General features: G+C 37.4%; 1 protein-coding gene across 11 annotated transcripts; it reads right to left on the bottom strand.

The window, feature by feature from the left end:
* Nucleotides 1-528: 528 nt before the first annotated feature.
* Nucleotides 529-19,193, bottom strand: SNX11 (sorting nexin 11). 11 transcript variants are annotated; one of them, XM_087946900.1, is made up of 8 exons: nucleotides 19,052-19,193; nucleotides 14,091-14,184; nucleotides 12,227-12,278; nucleotides 10,737-10,823; nucleotides 7,748-7,848; nucleotides 6,799-6,897; nucleotides 5,773-5,982; nucleotides 529-2,037 (listed from the first exon to the last, which is right to left on the bottom strand). In XM_087946900.1, the coding sequence occupies exons 3-8, from the start codon at nucleotides 12,248-12,250 to the stop codon at nucleotides 1,863-1,865; spliced, it is 696 nt and encodes a 231-aa protein (XP_087803026.1). In that variant the 5' UTR covers nucleotides 12,251-12,278; nucleotides 14,091-14,184; nucleotides 19,052-19,193; the 3' UTR covers nucleotides 529-1,862. The 11 variants fall into 11 exon arrangements, with proteins under 11 accessions (XP_087803026.1, XP_087803027.1, XP_087803030.1 ...); XM_087946901.1 differs by having other exon boundaries at nucleotides 18,968-19,161; XM_087946904.1 differs by having other exon boundaries at nucleotides 19,090-19,159.
* Nucleotides 19,194-23,055: the final 3,862 nt, after the last annotated feature.

The raw sequence follows: 23,055 nt of genomic DNA, 5'->3' as shown, positions 1-23,055 counted from the left end.
GGTCAGCTGCAATGAAAGTCAGAATCAGTTTATTAATAGGAAGGCAGATAAGAAGAAATCTTATGGCATTCCTAGGATTAATCTAATAAGTGAGTAGGAAAACCTCTCTCTTATACACTTCAGGTTCTTTGATTTGTAAGTGAAATCTTTGATTTGTGTGTGTTGAATTCCTGTCTCTTTGAGATTGGGATCTCTTCCTGGGATCTTGGTAGGAGTAATTGTTTCATAGTCCAATCTGTTTTTCCCTGATCCTTTGTAGCTATCAATTTGCACCTGGTTGCAATATCCTGAGTTTCCTATTATGCTGTTTGCTTTTCACAAGTTTTTTTGTAGCTTGCTATCTATTTGATTTCTATGGGAAAGGATCCTAGCTAATGTGAGTCCCATGAAAAGGTGGGGGCTAATGTTTTCACCTCTCCTTTCTTTTAGGGGAATTTTCCTTCCCCTTCTAATGTTTTCCTAGAAGACAGGGGAATCATAACTTCCAACAAGTATATGTATAGTTCACACATGCATGAAAACAGGCCATTTTTTACCATTTTGTTTTATTTATTTGTTTTATTTAGTTTTCTCTATAGCTTTGAGTATTTTTGTTCCTTTATGTGTTCTATAATAAAAGTAAAATTCAAATTAAAAGTAACATGCACAAGATAGAGTGGGAAGAGAGGAATAGGCAATGTACTACCAGTAGTTCTTTTTAAGTAATAATTGTTCTGGTTTCATATACATTTGTTGAGATTGTTATCACAAGAGAACACAAAGAAGAAAAACATTGAGTACTTTAGGTAAACAAAAAAAGCCATCACCCAAAGGATAAATATTTACTTGTGATAAAAATGGCCTTATTTGTGTTTCTCTGCCCAGTTTAAAGCAAAAAAACTGGGAGAGAGACAACATAGGTCTGATACTTAGCTTCTTTTGTCTAGTGTGTGGAAATGGAGGGGGAAGGGAAGAAAAAAGAAGGGACTGAAACATCTCAAGCAGGCTCTTCCAGGCTCTTCAGAGCCCGTTGATTTCAATTCTATTATTATTTTGCTGAAAGATCAAATAAGTCAAACAAGATATCTGCAAACTGAAATATCTAGACTTATAGAATTACCCTTTTGCTTTTGCTATAACAGTGATACTGATAAGAGGACTTAGAAACAGACTACAATTGTTATTTAATATATAAGAATTGCAGTCTCCTTGTCAAATTGTGTGCTGTGTCAAAGCAATGAAAAGCAATGAAATACAGCAGGAATAACTCTTCCCAACAACTAAGAAGAATACAGACTATCATTCCTCATTTCCCTTGTATATTTATAACATGCTCCTCTTAACAGCTCTGGCAATAATGAATTGAGGAGGGAGTCTGGCCATTTGTCCCAGCTGTGTATATCTTCCAAGGAATCCAGAGGTGGATTTGGCATTCATGGCAAGCAGGTTGGCTCTCTGGCACCATCTTAAAAAGAAGTTGTACTACAGGCAAATAATTTTGATACACCTTCAAAAGGCAGCTGGGGTTTTGTAACAAGCATTATCAGTTATAGATATGGAGGATGATGGAAGAGAACATAGTCAACAAGCCAGAACACTTTCCTATACAGGATAATTTGTCAAAATATACAAAAAATTGAGGAAGACTTGAGGGTGGATTAAGATGGAAGAACAGAAAAAAGCATACTGGAAAACTGTGTTCATAAGCTTCAATTCTAATTGTTCAAACATTTCACTGGCCTGGGCTTGTTTACACCCAAGCCACTAGGAATAAGCCAAACACTTGCACCTGGAGTTCTAATAATCCAAATAATTTTCAACCAAGTGGCAAACTTTTATGTTGAACTCCAAATCACATCCCTGAATAAGCTTTTTTATTCTTGCTAATTGTTGATGGGGTGACTTGATGCTGTGGAACCAGCCTGTAGCAGTCCTGTTGGTTGATGGTCATCTTCCTCAGAACACGGGCTCTCCAATTTGCTGCCATCTATGCTGCCATCACTCCAATGAGGAAGTGGTTCTATGGAGCTTTGGACAAACTGGCTTTCTTCATCAAAGCTTGAGCACATACCAGGAGAGTTGAGAGCAATAGAGAAAGAAAGAGATATTTAATTTAAATCCGCTGATTCATTCCCAGAATTCTAGTGCTCAGTTTCATGGTCTAGAACCATGACCAGAGGTTTATGAGTTTTTTCTGATGACCAAGTATTATGTACCAGTTTCTGAGATGGCACCAATATCAATGCCAGCATAGTGTGTCTCCTTCATAAGTGATTCCTTCATAAGTGATTCCAGCACAAGCATGCTGCCAGAAAATGCTACTGTTCCTATTTAGGATACATAGGACATATTACAGCAAAGGTGGTTTGTTGTTTCTTTTCACTTTCTTTTCACTTTCATACATCTGCAGGAAAACATCCTATAAAAATTATCTTTAACTTTGGATGGGATGGAGAAGAAGTATTTTGAAGAAGGCTAGACCAGTGAATTTAGCTATCTTTACTGGATTAATCCCTCTGGATTTTATTCAGCTGTTATATAAGGGAGTGGGTATTTACTGGACACAGAGTTAGCAATATTCCATGAAAACACTAAGCACATGTTCAAAATGATCTATATTTTCTTCTGGAATAGCACTAAGCATGCTCAGTTCCAGGGAAATACAGGAAGAGATCTGATTTGTATTCTTAAATCAGAATATACTGATATATTCTGTAGTGCACAGGTCTAATAGGAAAGTTGGCATAACCGCAACAGCTTATATGACCAATAGGTTTCAAGCTAGAGGTTCCCTGGCTGTGTCACAGAAGCACATTAAATTGTATCCATGGCAAAACATCTATCAGGATAAGGAGGAAAGTACTAGTTTAACAATGATATAATTAAGGAAAACAGTATGGGCTGCGGAATCAGATGAAGGCAATATCCTGAGGAGACAGAAAAGGATGTTGTCCAAGGTTTGTGGTTTGTGCTGTAATCTGATGCAACTAAAGAAATGTCTGGAAGGTAAACACATATCTAAAACTATCACCATGCATAACCAACTCAGTTTCCTACAAAAACAATCACTATATGTGTGTGTGTGTGTGTGTGTGTGTGTGTGTGTGTGTGTGTGTGTGTGTGTGTATGTGTATATGTATATGTATATGTATATGTATATATGTATGTGTAGGTCTAGGTGTGTTCGGGTCTTTTCCCGTGTAAGATTAAGAGTATATTGGTGATGTTTTGGCGAGGTCCCACTCGCCATCCTCAGGCTGGTGCTTTCGGCTTATTCTCCTGTTGGTTTGTCCAATGTATGTGGCTGGGCAATTGTTGCATGGTATTTCATAAACTCCTTGGTTTTCTAGCTGGATCTTGTCTTTGGGGTTTCTTAGGATGTTGGCTATTTTTTAGTCAGTGCCGAAGGCTGTCCTGATATTGTGTTTGTGGAGAATTTTGCTGATTTTGTCTGTGGTGCCTTTGATGTAGGGGAGGAGTGCAATACCGTTGTCTTGTTCTGTGTCTTGGTTTTTTTGGGGTATCTCTTTTCGGATTAGATTGGTGATAGTGTTTTTTTGGAATCTGTTGGAAATTAATACGTTAGTGAGGGTGTGTAGTTCTGTTCTCAGGTGGTCTTTGTCAGCTAGGCGTTTGGTCCTGGAGATGAGGGTCTTGGCTACAGAGTTGACATTGGACAAACCAACAGGAGAATAAATGCACGCATCGCAGAACACAAAAATGCAGTCAGAAGAAAATATTTCCTCCCTCTTCCAGCACCTTAAAGCCACAGGACATGAAATTAATTTCGAAGGAACCAAATTAATATCCAACACTGAACACTCCAGCAAGAGAATAATCAGGGAAGCCATCGAGATAGAGAAACACCCCCATAGCATGAATAGACGGGATGATACCTCCCGCCTACCAGACATCTGGAAGCTAGCCCTCACCAACAAACGAGTCCCAGCCACGAAAACCAACACCAGACCCAAAACAACATGGGACACCACCGCCAATCCCCCTCATCAGATCCAGGCCCAAGCGCATCCTATAAACGAAGGACAAGCACCATCCAGAAAACAGACCACGGCTGCTTCACCAGCTGTCGCACCCCCCCCCCAACCCCAAAACCAAACAAGCTGACACACACCAAGAACACAGACCCAGACCCCAAACTCGAAGCCAGATTAAAACCCAGAATGCTACATCATAGCCACCCACTCAGGACATCACATCAGAAAACTCAGGAAATTATACCACAAGAATTCAAGAAGTTGCAACACAGCAAATGACCCAGGATATCACAGCACAAGACCAAAGATACCACAGCAATAAATCTCACAAGGTCATCATACAACCCATTACCCAAACCGGTACTACACAGGAGGCTAATGGAAAAGAGATCAAAACACAAACGACCCAGGAGATTACAACGCAGGACCCAAGATACCACAACAAATAACTCGCAAGCCCATCACACAACCCATTACCCAAGCCGTTAAAACACGAGAGGCTAATGGAATAAAGATCACTACAAAACAAACGACCCAGGAGATTATAGCACAAGATCCAGGATATCTCCACAACAAAACTCACAAAGCCATCACACAGCCCATTATACCAACATCAACTCCATCAACCAATCAAGAGGCAGCAGCGCAGCCAACCAGCCCAGCACACCAGCCCCTACCACCAGTATTTATAGAGAGACGGCAGCTCTGATCACACACTGCTTGCACTGGCAAGAAGCCGAAAGCACCAGCCTGAGGATGGCGAGTGGGACCTCGCCGAAATGTCTCTTAATCTTACACGGGAAAAGACATGAACATACCTAGACCTGTACCCGTGAAAATCTACGAATATGAATATATATATATATATATATATATATATATATATATATATATATATATATATATATATATATATATAAATCTCTTAAAAGATAATAGATAATAGATACTAGGATACTATGTCTAGTAGTGTGACAAAATCATTTTAACATACGCTACTCCAAATTCTAAATGCAAATAAAAAGGAATGATGAAATATTCTTCCATGTGGAATGGATACAAATCATAATCAAATCTGAATGTATTTGGGAATTCCATTAAAATTCCATAGAATCAAACAAGAAAATCGTGCCATAAATTATGGTACAAAAGAATGAGAAATTTGGGAGCACCTTCTGCTAAAAAAAAATAACATATCTGCCAAAATCATACGACTGCCATAGTTGCTTATTCAAAAGTTCTAGAAGTGATTCTTGATTAAGAAGGAAACAGAACCACTCTGAGAGAAAGACAGACAGACATGACAGACACGACAGACAGAAAGTCAATAGTTGAACACATAAACCACCAATTTCCAGCCAAATAGTGATCTCCCACTTCCATTTCCTATTAGATGGGTTAAGAGAAAGAGGAGGTTAGCTGTTGGACTCAGCACCTAATGGCTGTGGTCAATACTTCTGGCTCTACAGTCACATTTATTGCTAGGTTTTCAGCCCTAAACATACATGCACATTCCTAAGATACATGCAATCATACTGCAAGCACCTATTTCCCCATTTCATTCATACCTATGCCTGTTATTTTCATGCAACTGATATTATTACACCAAATTTGATTTTGGAATCTGGAAAGCTTTATTTCTACAACTTTAGCACAATCTGTATCAGAGATCTTGCAAACAAGGACTGATAAAAAGAGAGGGAAGCCATGGGCAAGCATAGAAGACAGGAAGTACAAAATATCCTGGAAAAGAAACTGTGATTACTGTCTTCTGGACTATTACATCCATTCCACTCACCTGTTGCCAAAGTCATGTACAGCCAGCAAAGCTGGATGACTGTCCTCCTGAATCCATCCACAGTTGGACCTGGCATAGTCGAGAATGGCATCAGTGACACTCATAGGGCCCCGACCCTGCACATAAGCTTCAATTTCTGGCACAGAGAGTTGGCTTTGTAGGAAAAGGTGCAGCTGGCTATCTGAAAGAAGTACAACATTCTGTACCGTCCTAGAATATGAATAGAAAAATTGGAAATTCTAAGCACAAACGCTACAACAACCAGATCTTCAGAAACAACACTTTCTACTTAAGGTTTTGATACCTTTCCTGCTTATAGACAAAGTGACTCTGCAGGTGTGAAGTGAGAATCTATGGTAGAAGAAATACCCCCAAACACATCTTTATTTTTTTTTAAATCTGCTGGCAACCTTGGCCAACCTTGTTCATTTCCACTGCAATGTTTCCGTTAAGGAAGAAAAGATATGCCAACTATAGTGCTAGCATATAATTCTTCTTGTACTGAAGGAAATAACTTTTTGTAGCAAATCTATGGCTTTCTTCATCCACTCTGGCATACCTTTCCCCACTGTTAAGAGTCCTAATAGTAGAATTGCTGTGGCATCAAAGCTTTCTGCCACTGTAATGGGAATATTGTTAATTATTGATTTGTTCCTGCAGCTGCAGAAGGGGAGATCAATATAACTTCTAGGAAATTCATAGGAAGCTTGCTAGGACCATTGAAATGTACCTGAGATCGGTCTTTTTTTTTTTTTTTTTTGTATATGTCTTACTTGCAGTTTTTCCTTTTTTGATAAGCTGTGGGTTTTCCAAGATTTTCTACCTATATGTCAACTTTTTCTTGTCATATTTTTGATTTTGCTTTTTAAAATTAAGCTATAAGTTTAGTTATTCACAGTAACTGAAACTATCTTGATTATATTATCATTTGCCCACCATTATAAACTTGATGATAAATTCTAATCAAGTGGGATCCAGAAAATCTTCTGTCTCCAATAATAATCCTGTTCCCCAGTTTCCACTCACTTCTCCAAGAACTGTTGCAATCCTTGTCTTCGTTTCTCAATGAATTCATCATTATTGCCTGTGAAGAAAGTAGATTTCCCTGGAAGTTCTGGGACAGGCCTAGAGGATATGAGGGAGAGGTTTACATATATATAAAAATATACCCCTCCTTGAGAATGCATCTGCAATAAAAAGTAATTAGCAATCGTCTGCTACTCCATGAGCTTGTTCTTTTGCTACACCATGAGCTTATTCTTCACTAAAATAGGTGTTACCATTCTATTAAAAGCCTATTCCCATCAAGGTTTGGAGCCTACAGTGAAGCTAATTTAATTCAGCAGCAATGCTGATGAAGAAGAATGCATCTTCTGCAAGAGTTGGACTTCTGGATCATTAATAGCTCGTTCTGCAAAAATCTAAACCCTCTGTAAGCTCAAGCAATACCTTCAAACAGTATTATACTATATCCACATATTGGATTTATGAAAAGATTTTTGGAGATGGTTCCAAGATGATAGGTCAAGGTTAGGGGTCTTCTCCCCTAAAAGTTTATAAATTGCATTTTGCAAAAAATCAACAAGCTCATTAAGCTTTCTTGGAAATGCATAAAATGAAAAGTAAAATATTAAATATAAAACCATCAATATCTTCTGGTATTGCCAATAGTCCTCCATGAAAGACCTGAATTTATTAAATTTTGACCTCAGAAATTGACTTTAAGTCTGTCTATATGCAGATCATATTCTCTGACAATGAGCTATGAGCTATTCAGCTTTAATACATTATTATATATTATAGTTCAAACATATTTTCAACATTGACATTTCTAAGGTAAATTTTAAAGTGTCACTTAGGGTTAGTACTGGTGCAGAAAATAATATTCGTTTATCATTGAAATATTTCCAAATGATGTGCAAATGTCCTTTGATGGTGGAGGCCACTATTAAAAAAAACACGATCTCACACTTACACCAAGCCAGCATTTTTTTGCAGCTGTTTCTTTAACCACACAAACTCACGATATCGTCTGCGCACACAAGATGTCTTGGCTGTGAAAGCTTTACTATTGGTCTGTAGAATAAGAAAGATTGTGGTTGATACAAGGTTTATTCCACCTGTTTTTTTCACTCTTTCTAAACTGTCTCCCTCTGCTGGCTGCTGTGTTAATAGAGAATTGCTATGATAAACAGCTTTTATCATAGCATTTTTTTTGTTTTAAGTGAACTTTGATTAAAAGTCATTTTAAAAAAATCATTTGATTTTCTTTTTTAATTGATTTTTATTGAAGAATTTTATGGAGTAATAAAAGGAGAACAAATTTAAGAAAAAAGAGAAAAGAAAACTGGTGAATAAAAAAAAGTATAAAGTACCTTTCAATCTTCTTTATATCAGTCACAAAAATATGCATTGCCTGTCTTCCTCTCTAAAGTTTCATCATGATTCTGTTCTTGTCATGTTTTATTCTTTCTATTTAATTTGATTTTCAAAGAGTTTCATACCATGCAATGTAAAAAGTGGGCAAAAAAAAAAGGATTAAATTCGGTTGCAATTTCTAATAATAATTGAAGGATGGGTGCATGAAACCAAAGTTCTGTTTATTCCAGTCCGTCAGATGCTGCAGGGAAGTTCATATTTGGAACATAACAATGCAGGTAGTCCTTGACTTACAACCATTCGTTTATTAATCATTCAAAGTTACAGTGGCACTAAAAATAGTGACTTTTGACTATTTTTCACACTTATGACATAACCATGATCATGCAATCAAAATTCAGATGATTGGCATGTATTTGTGATGGTTGCAATGTCACAGGTTCATGTGATCACCATTTGTAACCTTCTGACAAGCAAAGTCAATGGGGAAGGCAAGATTCATTTAACAACCATGTTACCAATTTAACTGCAGTGATTCACTTAACAATTTGACAGGAAAGGTCATAAAATGAGGCAAAACTTACTTAACAACTCGTCTTGCTTAGCAACAGAAATTGTGGGCTCAATTATGGTTGTAAATCCAGAATTACGTGTATTGCCTCCCATTCGTCTTTTTTAACTGCATGAGGGACTAATAGTCCAATCCCTGTTTCTGCCCCTAAGGCCAGCCAGCTTCTCTGTCCACAATTGAAACTATGCATATTGATTCCTCTTCCTTCAAAGCTCATTTAGAAGGCAATGGGGCACTCTGCATCAAGCCCCATTCCCCGTTTCATGGTTCCTACTAACCCTCAGGACCACATTGCTGAAAATTAGCTGTTAAATAACAATAGCAATAGCACTTAGACTTATATACCACTTCACAGTGCTTTACAGCTTTCTCTTAGCATTTACAGAGTCAGCATATTGCCCCCCAAAATCTGGCTCTTCATTTTACCAACCTCGGAAGGATAGAAGCCTGAGTCAATCTTAAGTCTGGAATGCTCTACCTGATTCAATTGTCTCAGCTACAAATTTTCAGTTTTAGTCACAAATTGACTTCTGTGGACCTCCCTTCATATTTAAGAGGTCCATAAAGGGGGCATGTGCTGTCCCAGCCAGTCTATGGGATAGTTACTTAGGAATTGTGAGCTGTTCCCTTAAGGGACTACATCATGGGAAATGTAGTTCATCTCACGTGTCTACATCTGTAGTCTTGATTGATCACTGAGTTGACCCTTGGTGGGTTGAGGGAGTTTTCCTCATTCTTTGTCTGAACTCTCTACCTCATGGCATCTTCTTTCTATCGCTACAAGATGGGTTAGGAGATAACCATCTTTCACGTACAAGGCAGATATACAAAGGATTGGTCATTAAAGAAGAACTTCATCATAAATGTGAGTTATGAAGATACCTGATGTACCAATAAATGAACTTTGTTATAGAAGCTTTGTTGAGTTATCTATCTGCTTCTGCACAGCTATAAATCTAGCTCTGTGGAAGAAACAGAACAGGGTATGCATAAGTGCACTAACATGCCTGACATTTTATTTTTATGTTATTCATGTTTTTTTTTTGACAAATTATAAATAAATAAAATAAAATAAGTCAGTCAGGATTGAAGGAATTGAACTCAGGGCAATGTAAGCCGAGTTAGCCTGCAATACTGTATTCTAACCACTGCACCAGTAGTTCACACATCCAAAAAATGCCACCCCAAAAAACAGTTTTATGATTTTCAGTGGAAACCAGGGAAAAAGTTGCAGTATACCTCAGGTAGTCATATCATGTCTACAAAGGGTGTAGGGTGGAAAAAGAAATGGGTCAAAAATGGCTGTCTCCCCGGCCTCAGCAACTTTAAGTTGTGTGATCTTCAACTCCCAGAACTCTTTCTCTTCTGGGAGCTGAAGTCCACACATCTTAAAAGTTGCTCTAAAGCAGGGGTGTCAAACTCGCGGCCCATGGCCCCAATGCGTCATGCACTGGCCAAGGTCACCCCCATTTTAGCGAAGGGGTAAAAGTCACAATACATCATGTGACAATGTGACAACGTGAGTTTAACACCCCTGCTCTAAAAAGAAGAAATTTTCCCATGCTTGTAAAGTACAACAGTTTGCAGAAGGAAAGAATAATGGGAAATTCCCATTCTTTTTTGCTTCTTATGCACTAAGTAAGTCACAAGTAATATCATGACTTTTCCACAGAAGTAAAAAAGCAAGCATAAGTTTCTTTTCCATATCAATAGTAGCTGTTTGTTTCATATTTGGTACTTTGCAAAGCACGCAAAAATAGTTTTTCATCAAGGGGAGAAGTAACCTAGAACTAAAGGAGAAATTTTCTAACAATGAGAACAATTAACCAGTAGAACAGCTTGCCTTCAAAAGTTGTAAGACCTCTATCCCTGGAGACTTTTTGGTTAGCTACTTGTGTGGATTGGTATGGGTCTCCTGCTTGTGCAAAGGGTTGGACTAGAAGGCCTCAAAAGGTTTCTTCCAGCTCTGTTATTCTGTCTACTGCTGTTTTTTCCAGTAACTTTCTATACTTACATGGAGAAATATTTTGTAGTCCACATAAGAATTCCATGAGCCCTCATTATGTATTCGAGGATCTTGGACACGCACAGTAGTCAGCTCCTGGGTTCAGATCCAGAGGAAAAAAATATATCTTTAGCGTCCACTTATTTTGCAACACTTCTCTAACTATTAGGGCCTAAACCAGATTTTCCCCTTTTTCAGCCAAAAGAATTGAATGCATAAACAGAAGCTCATTATGATTGTACAAAAGCTTTACTATATTAAGATCAAAAGGCTGTAAAGAGACTCAGGCAGATTTATTCCATGGGTCTCAAGCATGGGAAAAAAGAAATATATACAAAGTCTAATAACTATTTGATAAACATGATTATGCTTTTCCAATAGTTATTATGGGAAATCTATGACTTTCCGGGTGTCATTAGGACTTCAAACCCATTCTATCCCAGGCCAATGATCAGAGAGAATGAATATTTACAGGGTCACATCTAGCCTAATTAAACTTATGCAAGCTAAAGGCAGCTAACCACAAGTTATTACATAAAGATTAAGTTCTTGAATCTTAAACATACATGCCCAGTACTATAACTGGGTGGCCCACCATCTTATTACAGAGGTCTGCAATTATGTCTATTTTTATTATCAATTCAGAATATAAATACTAATGTTATTATGTCCCTGCTTCACTTCAATTTGGAAGAATTGAGGACCAAGGAAAGCAGGATTTGATCTATTGCCTCAGGGATAAAACAGAAGAATAATGCAATGTTCAGACCAGCCATCACCAAACTTGTACGCTTCAGAACTACAACCCTCAAAATGCTCAGCCACCTTCTGAAAGTTGCAGGTCAAACACATATAAAGGATGAGTGAATAAGGAAAGCTTGGCTAACCTACACAAAGCATAGCTTGTTCAACTATATTTGTTTTGGATATTCAAAATATAGGATGAAGCTGAGTTATGGGCACCTGAGAGAAATCCTTACATAAATTTATGTCCTTGTGTCTGTGGTAAAAAGACAGCCAAAGAGATATAAATACGTGCTATAGGGATGGTAGGCAGGCTAAACAACATGTCTTGTTCAAAATATCTCACCATGATCTCATGTATACTTAGGTACTTTTTCTCCAGGGCATTTGTATGATTCAGCTTTCTGCCACGCACATGATGTAGGTGTGGGTGGGAGGAGCTTTTATAGATTCTGACTTACGCTATAGATTCTGAAACTTTTCTATGGCCCTGCACATACGTTTTTTTTATTCCAAATTACTTGTTTTAAGCACGAACATACAGTAGGAAGCAATGCTTGGAAACAAAGCGTCCTCACATTTTGGAGTAACCTATGTCAATATTGCTTTAGCTTCTATTCTTTCACTATATTCAGTCAAACTTGGAGGCTGTTAAAAACTATTTTCCTTCTTGAAAGCTGACTGCAGATCTTTTCAGAAGGGGTGAAATAGAAAATTGTGCATACAGTCATGCCTGCTAATGCCAATGATCTTACTTCTTGTTCTTGATATTCCAACATCCTACTTTCAGAACTTAGAGGGAAACATCTGTAAAAAAGGGGGGGGCATACAATTAATACCAGAGCATTAATTATCTATGAACTATCTGCATTTCATCAATCCATTTACTAAATAAAAATCAGATCCTGTTCTGGAGATGGAATAATGGGGAGTAAATGGAAAAAGTTAGTTTCTAGAATAGAAGAACAAAACTATATTCATATTATACTCCAAAGCTGTCCACTAAAGAGTCATCTTACCTGCTTTTACTGAACCAAGGACAGGGACAAGGGAATTTCACTTTGGGCTTTTAAAAAAATTTAATTTTTACTGTTTTAAAAAAACAAGAATAGTTATAATGCAAATACTTACACAACTACATATAAAAATGTGCTTAATAACATGTAGCAATTAATATTTACAATTTTACATATACTTATATAAAATGTAAGTATTATTCAAGTACACATAATTTTTTAATACATTTGTATAACCAACATTTTCTAACTTACTGTATTTTGTACAAATGAATTCCATATTTCATTATAACTAACCCTAGAAGTCTATGTCTATCTGCAATCCATTCCCATTGGGTGAATGGGGCCAAACTTGGATTTGGTAAATATAAATTTCTTTTGGCAAATCAGAAGAAAACTGCCTGGCCAGTTATGAACCAGGCAGAGAAAACCTGTGCCAATTCAGAGGCTGCTGAGTCACAACTTCTAGTATTCTTTACCCTTGGCCAACTTGACTAGATCTAGTGAAAACTGCAATCACAAACATTCAGAGGACCACAATCTTCCTCTTATGTTCTAAAATAATTTTTTTCTTTTATATTCACTCCATTTTTGTTACATTTCTTTCTTTTTTATAGTGACTGGAAAGCCAGACAGCAATGCCTGCATCTAATTTCTTGCTATTTTGAAAGACAACAAAGCACTGAAGAACCTATTAAGTTACAGAGATAAGATAAGTGAAGTGATAAGCCCTAAGATAGATGCCTGGTATATTTCAAGCTAAATTAGGAAGAAGGGAGGGGGAGTTGGGGGTGGAAGAGAGAGGAAACAATGCTATTGGGATAACCTACAGTGTCCTGCAAAAAGAAAATATTGGTTTCAATCTGAGTAACTTAATTCAATCTCGCAATGCCAAGATTTTTTTCATGACAGAATTTGATAGAGCCCAAGACTAAATTGTACAGCCTCCATAAACTCAGTTCTCCAGAAACAGATTCAGTCTCAACATCTTAATGCTTTCATTTCCAGAGACCAAGAAGAATGCAATCACTTGTTCTACTTGATAGAACAAGGAGTTTGTTATGGAGACATCTTCCAATGCAAGCAAATGCCAACATGTATTCCTTACATTTTTTTTTCACATCCAATTTAAAAGATCACAGAAGTACACACAAATCCTAACCCTCATTTCTTCAGCCACACAAATAAGCAAGCAAAACATAAAGCTGGCTAAATTAAGCTTAACAGAATTTGCTTAATTTCTGTTATTCTGGCATTTAAGGGGACAAGGAATAGGGTGGACAGGTAGCAGACCCAGTGATTCATGACTTTATGACTCTAAAAAAGTAAATAAAAGGATTATGCTTGGCTTCAATGCATCATCCCTAGCAACCTTGCCTTGGGATTCTTAGCACAAAGTCCCAGAAAACTACTATTAAGTCATCATCTCGATTAGCAGTGCCTTTGCCTACTTTCTGACATATTCAGATTTTGTCTTTAATCCCTGGATGTTCAACATACATGCACTGTTGGTGCTAACCCTCCTTCTTTCTACTGAAATTCAACTGCAACCACATCTAGTTTTAAGCTATTCATCCACAAGAGTAAAGTGAGAAAATCATACCACAAGAGTGCTGCAGCAGGTAAAAATTGCTTCCTTTTGGTTAATATCCTACATGGTGGAAGTAGCCGCATTTGGAACCTGTTTCCCTGTGATCCTGAAAAATATAATATAATAAACCCCAATGCTATTAGATTTCATGGGAGATTTAACACTAATGTGTTTTCTTACCATTTGATCTGGGGGGAAAACACATTCAAAAAGGATTATAGATGTCACTATATTATATGTGCCTGAAGAACATAAAGATAGAGCTGGATTCAGGAGGTTTTTTGGGGGGTGGGTGGGATTTGGATTAGGCAAAATGGCTTGCATGGGCCTTCTCCCCTTATTGCTGCTGTCATCACTACCCATTCACTTGCCCTTCTTCACCGTTCTAGATGGGGAAAATGAGCAGGAGTTGTTATTTTTTGCTTCTATCAGTATTTTCTTCCTTAAAATAAATAAAGAGGAATAACAAAGAGATTCCAAATTTAGTAGTAGTGCTATTGAGCATTAAAGTGATTCCAAGCCCTCATATTAGGATTATACAGAAGCCATTTTCAGTCATCACTATCTAGATACATGTAGATCTCAACTGGCCACTAAACAGTACCTTTTGACACTATTTGGAAACATAGGTCATTAGTTATTATTGAACTGCGGAAAACATTTCTAAAGAGGTTGTGCAAATTGCCTGGAAAATCTGATTGATCAAAATAGGGGTAGGCTGATAGGAGCCCTTCGTAGGTTTTGAACACCCATAGCCAGTCCAATCAATGCCAAGAAACCTTGCAATTTTTTTTCTACATAATAGGGAGGGCATCCATTTGCGTACTTTTGAATTAGAAAGACTCACTATACTAATGTTTTTCAAACTTAACAATTTTAAGATGCATAAACTTCAACTCCTAGAATTCTGGGAGTTGAACTTCACACATCTTAAAAGTTGTTGAGGTTGAGAAACACGGCATTGTATGTTGCTAGTGTGGTGTTCTTCATTATCCAAGTCAATATAGTTACGCAGAACAGGACTTCTGGTGTTAACTTTCTCAAGAGTCTCAATTCTTTAGCATTCCCCAGGTCAGGAAATAGTATGCTAGATTTAAATAGACAAAAAAATACTTTAAAGCCAGTAAATAGCTTCTAAGGTTAACTAAGAGGGACTTTTATTCTTCCTGCACCCTCAGTTAAGTGCAAATTAGGTTGTTCTGCCCTTCAATTAACTTGCAAAATACTTCATTATTATGCCATCTAATCTCCCAATTGGACAGTTAAGTAGGACAAACTAACCAATTTTACTTTCAAGTGTTCCCTGCCAATAAAGACAATGCTGACAGAATTGATATTATGGGGAACATGAGCTCCCCAAAATAGAGAATGAGGCACAGATATGAAGATTTAATCCTCAAGCTGCAGATATGAATTTAAACCAGCCTTCTCACAACCAATTCCCTTCTGATGTGCTGGACTTCCAGTTCACCTAATTACAGCCAGCAGCCAGTTGTCCTTCCTGGCTGGGAATTAAGAGAAGTTGCAATCCACATGTAAAGTACCAGTTTGAAAAGGCAGCATAAAGCTTGGGCTCTCAGTGCCAGACTGTTCTCTTTGCACCTGCAAATCTCCTTGCTTCAGCCATATTTTTATACTATTTTAATTATTTTATACTATTTTAATTAAAACTATATAAATTGGGTGCAAAGCCGGGCACCAGCCTCAAACGTCATTTGTTTCCAACCATGTATTGCAACCCCACACAAAACTCAGAAAATTGTTTAGATTGGTTTTTTTTTAAAAAAGAGAGAGATGGGGAAGCACAGCATTGCACAGCTCTTTACTTGAATGAGAGTATCCAAAACAATCAAGCAAAAAGGTAAGCTAAAGTAATAGAGAGAAACTTGAGAGAGAAGAATGGCTGGTGGAAAACAATCTCACCAGTTTGCCTTCTGAAAAACAGGTATTTTCTGTTTAGCCATATGCGTACCACAACAACCTTTCTGAGTGAGTCCCTGACATGCACTCAAAGCTTCAAGCACTTCCAGTGGCCTAAAACTGTGGGTTTGGCTTAAAGAAGGAGTTCTTACTTAAGGTCCACCAACCCTTTTAAGGAGGCCATGAATCTGGATGAGGAAAAAATAAAATAACACAACTTTATTTTCTGTACCCTCTCACTGAAATTTACTTTTTCATTCAAATGTTTTAAGTAGGCAACAAAATAACGTATGGACTTGAGGCTCCAAAAACATCTAACTTCAATACATCTTGCTATCTAAAATTATTATACTCTTACAATGTGCTGTCTTGTAATTGATTTAGTTAAATGTTATTATATTACATATTTGCTATTTTAATGCGTCAGTAATGGTACTTGAGCACTTAGCTTCCTTGGTAACACAATCGATCTCTTGATGTTTTTTTCTATGTGCTTAGATATATTTTTCAAAATAGGATTTCGTGTATGGCAAAAAAAAGTTTAAGAACCCCTAACTCCATTGCCTGAACCAATTTCCATCATAAGCTCTCTAAGCAGCGTAAGGAGAGAGTTTAATGCCTTTCTATATGCTCTACCAAATGTTTCAGCACAGCTGGCTCATCCCTAAATCCTACAGCAGAAGCACCTACACAAGGGAGGGGATCAAAATGCCAGGATGGTTGCTGGCACCATGCAGCTGAAACCCACCCCTTTTTATACGGATTACTGTAGTCCAGAAAGAATTTTTTTTATCATTTGTAGATTTCTAAAAACAAAAGTTCTCCCTTGTCACTCCACAAAAATCTTCAATTTATTACAGAATAAAACCAACTCATCTCTCAGATATATAGCTCAAACCTCACTTTTGACTAATTCCATGACACATAGAATAATGATTGTACTAATAATGCCTATAAAATATATACCCATCTTTACATAATATTGTTTCAAAGCAGCATATAAATACATTGTTCCCAAGCCTAGTTGCCACTTATATATACTTACAACATGACAATGTTATCTTTGCAGTTATATTACTTATATTGTACCTGAATGTCCATTTCAGTATCAAAATTCATTTCTAAAGCTGAAGAAAAAAGGAAGCAACTGCCCACAACTTCCTATTAGCAAGTCAAAAATTCAAGTCAAAAGGCCTTGATTCACACAAGGAGTTCAGCATTCCTTCTTTTAGAAGTTAAGCCCTCCCTAGCTTCTGCTTCCATTTACCCTTATTGCCTGAATTTGTTCAGCAGAATCTATTAAGTTGAAATAGGAAAGACGTGGCACAAGATATTGTAGAAACTCAACCTCTGTTGCAATGTGTTGTGCAAACTGTGCCATCTCTCTATATCTCTATATGGTTCATGCTGGGCACAGCAGCATGTAACACAAATGTAAGAATTATAGGTTGTTGACTTGCAACTATTCATTTAGTCAGTTTGAAATTACAACAGCACTGAAAAAGGGACTTATGACATAGTTCACACTTATGACTGTTGCAGCATCTCCACATGATAAAAATTCAGACATGTGGCAACTGGAATATATTTCACATTTGCACTGGGAGTCATGTGATCATCACCTTTCATGACCTTCTGACAAACAAAAGTCAACAGAGAAGGCAGATTCACTTTAACCATGTTATTAATTTAACAACTGCAGCTATTCACTTCACAAGTGTGGCGAGAAAGCTTGCAAAATGGCGCAAAACTCACTTAACAACTTGTCTTGCTTAGCAATGGAAATTATGGGCTCAATTTTAAGTCAAGGACTCTGTAGTTTAGGATTTTGTTTGTAAGAATCCAGTTACTAAATATATCTCCTTGACAGCATAAACCAGCCCTTTCCAGGTTAGTTTTCCATTTCTTGGCCTACAATGTTCCAACCAGCAACTGAAAACCACTGTATTGGGGAAAACATGCCCTTTGTTCAAATGTGAGTTTTAGTAGATGCTCATTGACTTCCCTCAGGACAACATTAGCTGAGATGTTAACACATCCTGGCAGTTAGATGAGGGGGAAGGAATTCACACTGCACTGCTAATCCCTGTAACAACCTGGTTTGGAGGGTTTTTTTACTCACTTTGGGCATTGTGTGTCCCACCCCACAATGCTTGATAAAAACAGAACCCAAGGATCCCTGCTGATTGCTCCCACCAAAAGTTAGGCATTCGCCCATCAGTCTTCCAACTTTCAGGAACATAAACAGTCTGTTTTTGAGACTAATGTCCCTTTCCAATTGCTTGTTAGTAGCATCTGCTCCGAATCTGAGAACAATCAGCAGTTGCCTTTTCTGAACACTAAAATAAACAGGTTGGATTTCTGGAAAGTTTTCTGTGACCCGGAGAGTCCCTTCCTGCCTATGTACAGTTATTTCCATCTGGCTTTTTCCACTGTCACCAACAAGTGGACCCCACCCATGAGTGGGATTAGCAGCTTTCCTAGGGCCATCTGTCTGCCCACGCAATGCCCAACGCCGCTTTACGGAAAAGCCACCGTCCTGGCCCTCTAAGTAACCCAACCCACTCGTCCTGGCGAACTTTAGTCCCCAGCACGACAAAAGGGCTGCTTAATAGTAAGCAATGGGCCAACTTTTCCCCTTCAGGCATACTGGGTTGCAATCCCATCAACGTCAGCCGACACGACCCGTTTGAAAAAAAGCTGTGCCCAAGTGTAAAACTAGGTTTCTGCCACTCAAGGATACTTCTTTGCGCTTGCCGGCTTAAGATCGCCACCCCCATAACCATCACCGCTCCGCTCCAACCCACCCTTCCCTATAGCCCACCGGTCTTATGTGCTAAACTGTCGACATATATGCTCGGGATCCTCTCCAAAAGGCACACCTGCACAGACAACTACTTTTATATTCGCTCTGCTGCTGCTGCTGCCGCTGCCACCTCGTTTCGTTGAAACAACCTTTCTTTACTCACGTTCTCCACACTTTTTCACTTTTCTCCCTCGCTATTTCTGCATTTTCTTAAAAACAAATAATGGGCTACTCTGCTATTTCTTGCCTTTCAGATCCTGGAACCTGCGCCAGGTTTCTGCTTACTTTGCAACCTTCCCGCTTTTCTAACCAAAGCTTCTGAATTAGATACGTCCCCTTTAAGAAAACCCAAGCTCCACTACTGGCTTCCTCTCATAGTTTTTAAAATCGTCTTTCCAATGACCTACTTCCGTTTAAAGATAAAAGCCGCAGGGGCTGTTGGGAAGCGTAGTTCCGATTCTGACCCGAAGGTAGTAAAAAGGTTTCATCTTCGTGTTTTGGTTTTTGTGTGTCTTATTAATTCAAGTTTAGGATTTTGCTTAGTTACTAAATCTACCTGTTTGAGAATATAAACCAGCGCTTTCCATTTTGTTGCTTTCCCATTTCTTTGCCTACAGAATTAAATCCTGTTTACACATCTTTCACTTACTCTGCTAGTCGATATTAAAGTCATACTTGTAGCGCTTGATACAAATAGAAAATCTACCATCCCGATTTTGTTAGGACTTAAGATATTGAATTTGGAATATAAAAATCTAAAGGAATGGATGCTCTCATTAAACAGCAAGCCTATATCCTTACAGTAATTTATTGACTGTTTCCTAGTATGATTTGATTGCTTATTGTACCCTATGACTATTATTAAGTGTTATGCCTTATGATTCTTGACTCTTAACGAATTCTTTCTTTTCTTTTATACACAAGACAAATTCCTTGTGTGTCCAGTCACACTTGGCCAATAAAAAATTCTATCTATCTATCTATCTAATTGAAAGTAAATACTGTGGAAAATACTCAGATTTCTGAGTAAATGTCAATCAAAGGAAGCAAGGAATAGACTTCCATCCCCATGTAAGAGAGAAGGAAATGTACTAAAACGAATGAGAGAGCAGGTGGCCATTTAAATAAGGCTTCTTAATAGACACTGCAACTTTTATGTTGTTTTCCTAGGCTATTGGGGAATGTAGTCATGGGAGAAGAGCTCTATATTTTATTTTGGAAGTACTCTTCTCAACAACTCTCTTTTTTAGAGAGGAGCTGAGTATTTTTATTCTGCCAACCCACTCCCTAATCTTAAAAAAAAAAAAGCTGGTACTTAAACATAGACTGCATTGAAATAAAGTGATTCTCTATGTAACACGTAAGAAAACATTTTACTTTAGAATGAACACAGGGATATATTTATGTAGGAGTCACTAGCAACATATAGTGCATTATGCATGAAGGAAAAAAGCATCATCTGTAAATGCTCATAGTGATTTGGTGTTTTGGATCCTATTTTAAATAAAAAGCATATTATACAATCTGTTTCAGAAATGTCACTGGAATGATCTGAATTCTGCATCCTAGCCCTCAAATCTCACAATCAAAAGCATTCTGTTATAAAGTCACTTTAATTGATAATTTTCTTTTTGAGTATTTTCATTTTATTTTCATAACTTCACTTCTAGCATTATTTCCCATTAACTGCAATAGTAATCTTGTAATATAGTCGTTACAATAATTTATTTTGATTCAAGACTATCCTTAGCTTTAAAAAGCTTTGAATACATTACAGCATAACCTTTTGCAGACTATAAACCAACTTTATTAGACATATGAAATATTATAATAGTTTAAGATGTCACATGGGTGTCCAACCTTTTGGCTTGCCTAGGCCTCATTAAGAGGAATTTCTTGGGCCACATATATAATACAGTGAATATATATATAAATAACAAATTTCCTTTATTGTTTAATATTTTTATTATATTGTGAGGGGTCATATTACTAACTTACCAGGCCACATGCAGGATGTAGGCTGTAGGTTGAGCACACTTGTTTAAGAGGATACAGATACATTCATTAGTTTAATTTACTTTATTGTCATTGCACCTTGTACAATGAAATTAAATACCATCTTCAGTATACATTATGACTATGAAAATAAACACAAACACACGCCCTTCACATTCTATACATTGAATTCATGAGATTAAGTGGGATAGAAAAAAAGAACAAGGAGTGAGGGGAATGGATTGTTGATAGGTCCAATGATAATAACTTTATTGACAGTAGCCACCCATGACTATTTAAAATATACTCTTTCATAACAAATTGATCAAATGTCTATACACCAATGTACAGAGTATAAGGAATAAACAGGATGAATTAAAAATTCAAGTAAATTAGGGCAGATATGATATTGTTGCCATTACAGAAACTTGGTGGGATGAAACCCACAAATGGAACATACAGCTAGAGGGATTTAAATTATTTAAAAGAAATAGACCAAATAAAAGAGGAGGTGGAGTTGCACTATATATAAGAAATAACTACATATCTTCAGAAATAGAGCACAACAATGAAAATGCATTGAATGCATTTGGGTCAATGTAAAAGGGGGAAAAATGACGTTGCCATAGGTGTATATGATAGGCCACTCTACCAAACAAAGGAAATAGATGAACTTTTTGCCAGTCAGTTAACTAAGGTATGTAGGAAGCACATCACAATTAGTAATGGGGAATTTTAACTACCCTGACATCAATGGGAGATAAACTCTGCACGAGATGGAAGATCAAACAAGTTCCTGACAAACCTAACAGAAAAATTTGTTTCCCAAAAAGTAGAGAAAGGAACAAGGGGATCAGTCATATTGGACTTAATTCTCATTAACAGAGATTAAATGATAGAAGGTGTTGAAGCTATAGGAATCTTGGGGGGGGGGGGAGTGATCATGCAATATTAGAATTCAACATTATGCAAGCACAAACAATAGCACAGTGAAACTAGAGTCTTGGATTTTAAGAGAGCTAATTTCAATAAACTTAGTACTTGGGAAAGATTTCATGAATGAGAATCCTCAAGGGGAAAACAACTCAAGAATCTTGGGAAATTTTGAAAAGTGAGATTATAAAAGCCCAGTCTATCGCAATAGCAATAAAGAAGAAAAATAACAACTCTCAAAAGAAACTAGCATGGCTGCATAAAGAACTCTCTGATAAAATGAAAGACAAAGGACTGGTATAAAAAGTGGAAAGGGGCACATAACTAAGCCAGAATATTAGCAAATAGTCCGAGTCTGCGGCTCATAATGAACAAGGCTTGTGACAAAAGTAAAAAAAAAAAAAAAGCTTTGAACATGTTTTTTTTAAAAGTCAAGGAAACAATTGGTCCATTGGTGGAAGAAAGTGGCAAGATCGTGACAAAGCAGGACTACTTAATTCATTTTTTGCATCTGTCTTTATACAAAAGGAAAAAATCCAACCTAGCAAAAAGAGCACTACAAAAAACAGATTAGGACCACAAGTCAAACTAGGGGAGAACATGGTAAGTGGGCACCTGTCCACCTTAGATGAGTTCAAATCATCAGGACCAGATAGGTTATACCTCAAGGTTCTGAACGAACTGGAAGACATGATCTCAGAACCATTGAAGTATATCTTTCAAAGATCCTGGAGCACCAGGGAACTGCCAGAGGACTGGAAAAGAGCTGATGTGGTTCCTATCTTCAAAAAAGGGGAAAAATAGATTCAGGAAACACAGACCTATCAGCCTGACCTCAATTCCAGGGAAGATTTGAAAAAGAGACTCAAACAATAAATCAGCCAACACCTAGAAGCAAACAAAGTAATAAGCAAAAGCCAACATGGGTTTGTCAAAAACAGATCATACCAGACTAATCTTATTGCATTCTTTGACAAAGTGACAAAATTAGTAGACCAGAGGAATGCTGTCAACATAATTTATTTGGACTTCAGTAAGGCTTTTGATAAAGTAGACCATAACCTATTACTTGATAAGATAGAAAAATGTTAGATAGCATCACTATCAGATGGATTTGTACCTGACCAGCCACACTCAACATATAGTCCTCAATGAAATAATCTACATGGAGAGAAGTAGGCAGTGGGATGCCCCAAGGCTGTTTTAGGCCCAGTACTCTTCAATATCTTCATCAATGATTTGGACGAGGGGATGGATGGGGAATAACCAACACTCTAGAAGATAGCCTTAAGATACAGAAGGATCTTGATAGATCTAACAAAA

Source organism: Notechis scutatus, chromosome Z, assembly GCF_049901735.1.
Source record: "Notechis scutatus isolate UNSWTSFEM ecotype Mainland chromosome Z, rNotScu1.2, whole genome shotgun sequence".
Lineage (NCBI taxonomy): Eukaryota > Metazoa > Chordata > Lepidosauria > Squamata > Elapidae > Notechis > Notechis scutatus.
The sequence above is the reverse complement of the archived record's forward strand: the minus strand, read 5'-3'. Positions and strand labels throughout refer to the sequence as shown.

Bases quoted from the DNA above. Each gene is read 5' to 3' on its own strand.
- SNX11 (XM_087946900.1), bottom strand. From the start codon at position 12,250: ATGTTGGAATATCAAGAACAAGAA. The intron at 6,898-7,747 runs GTAAGTGTGAGA...CATATCCTCTAG, and splicing joins CAAAAAAATGCTGGCTTGGT to GCCTGTCCCAGAACTTCCAG. The intron at 5,983-6,798 runs GTGAGTGGAAAC...TTCATATTCTAG, and splicing joins TTGCAACAGTTCTTGGAGAA to GACGGTACAGAATGTTGTAC.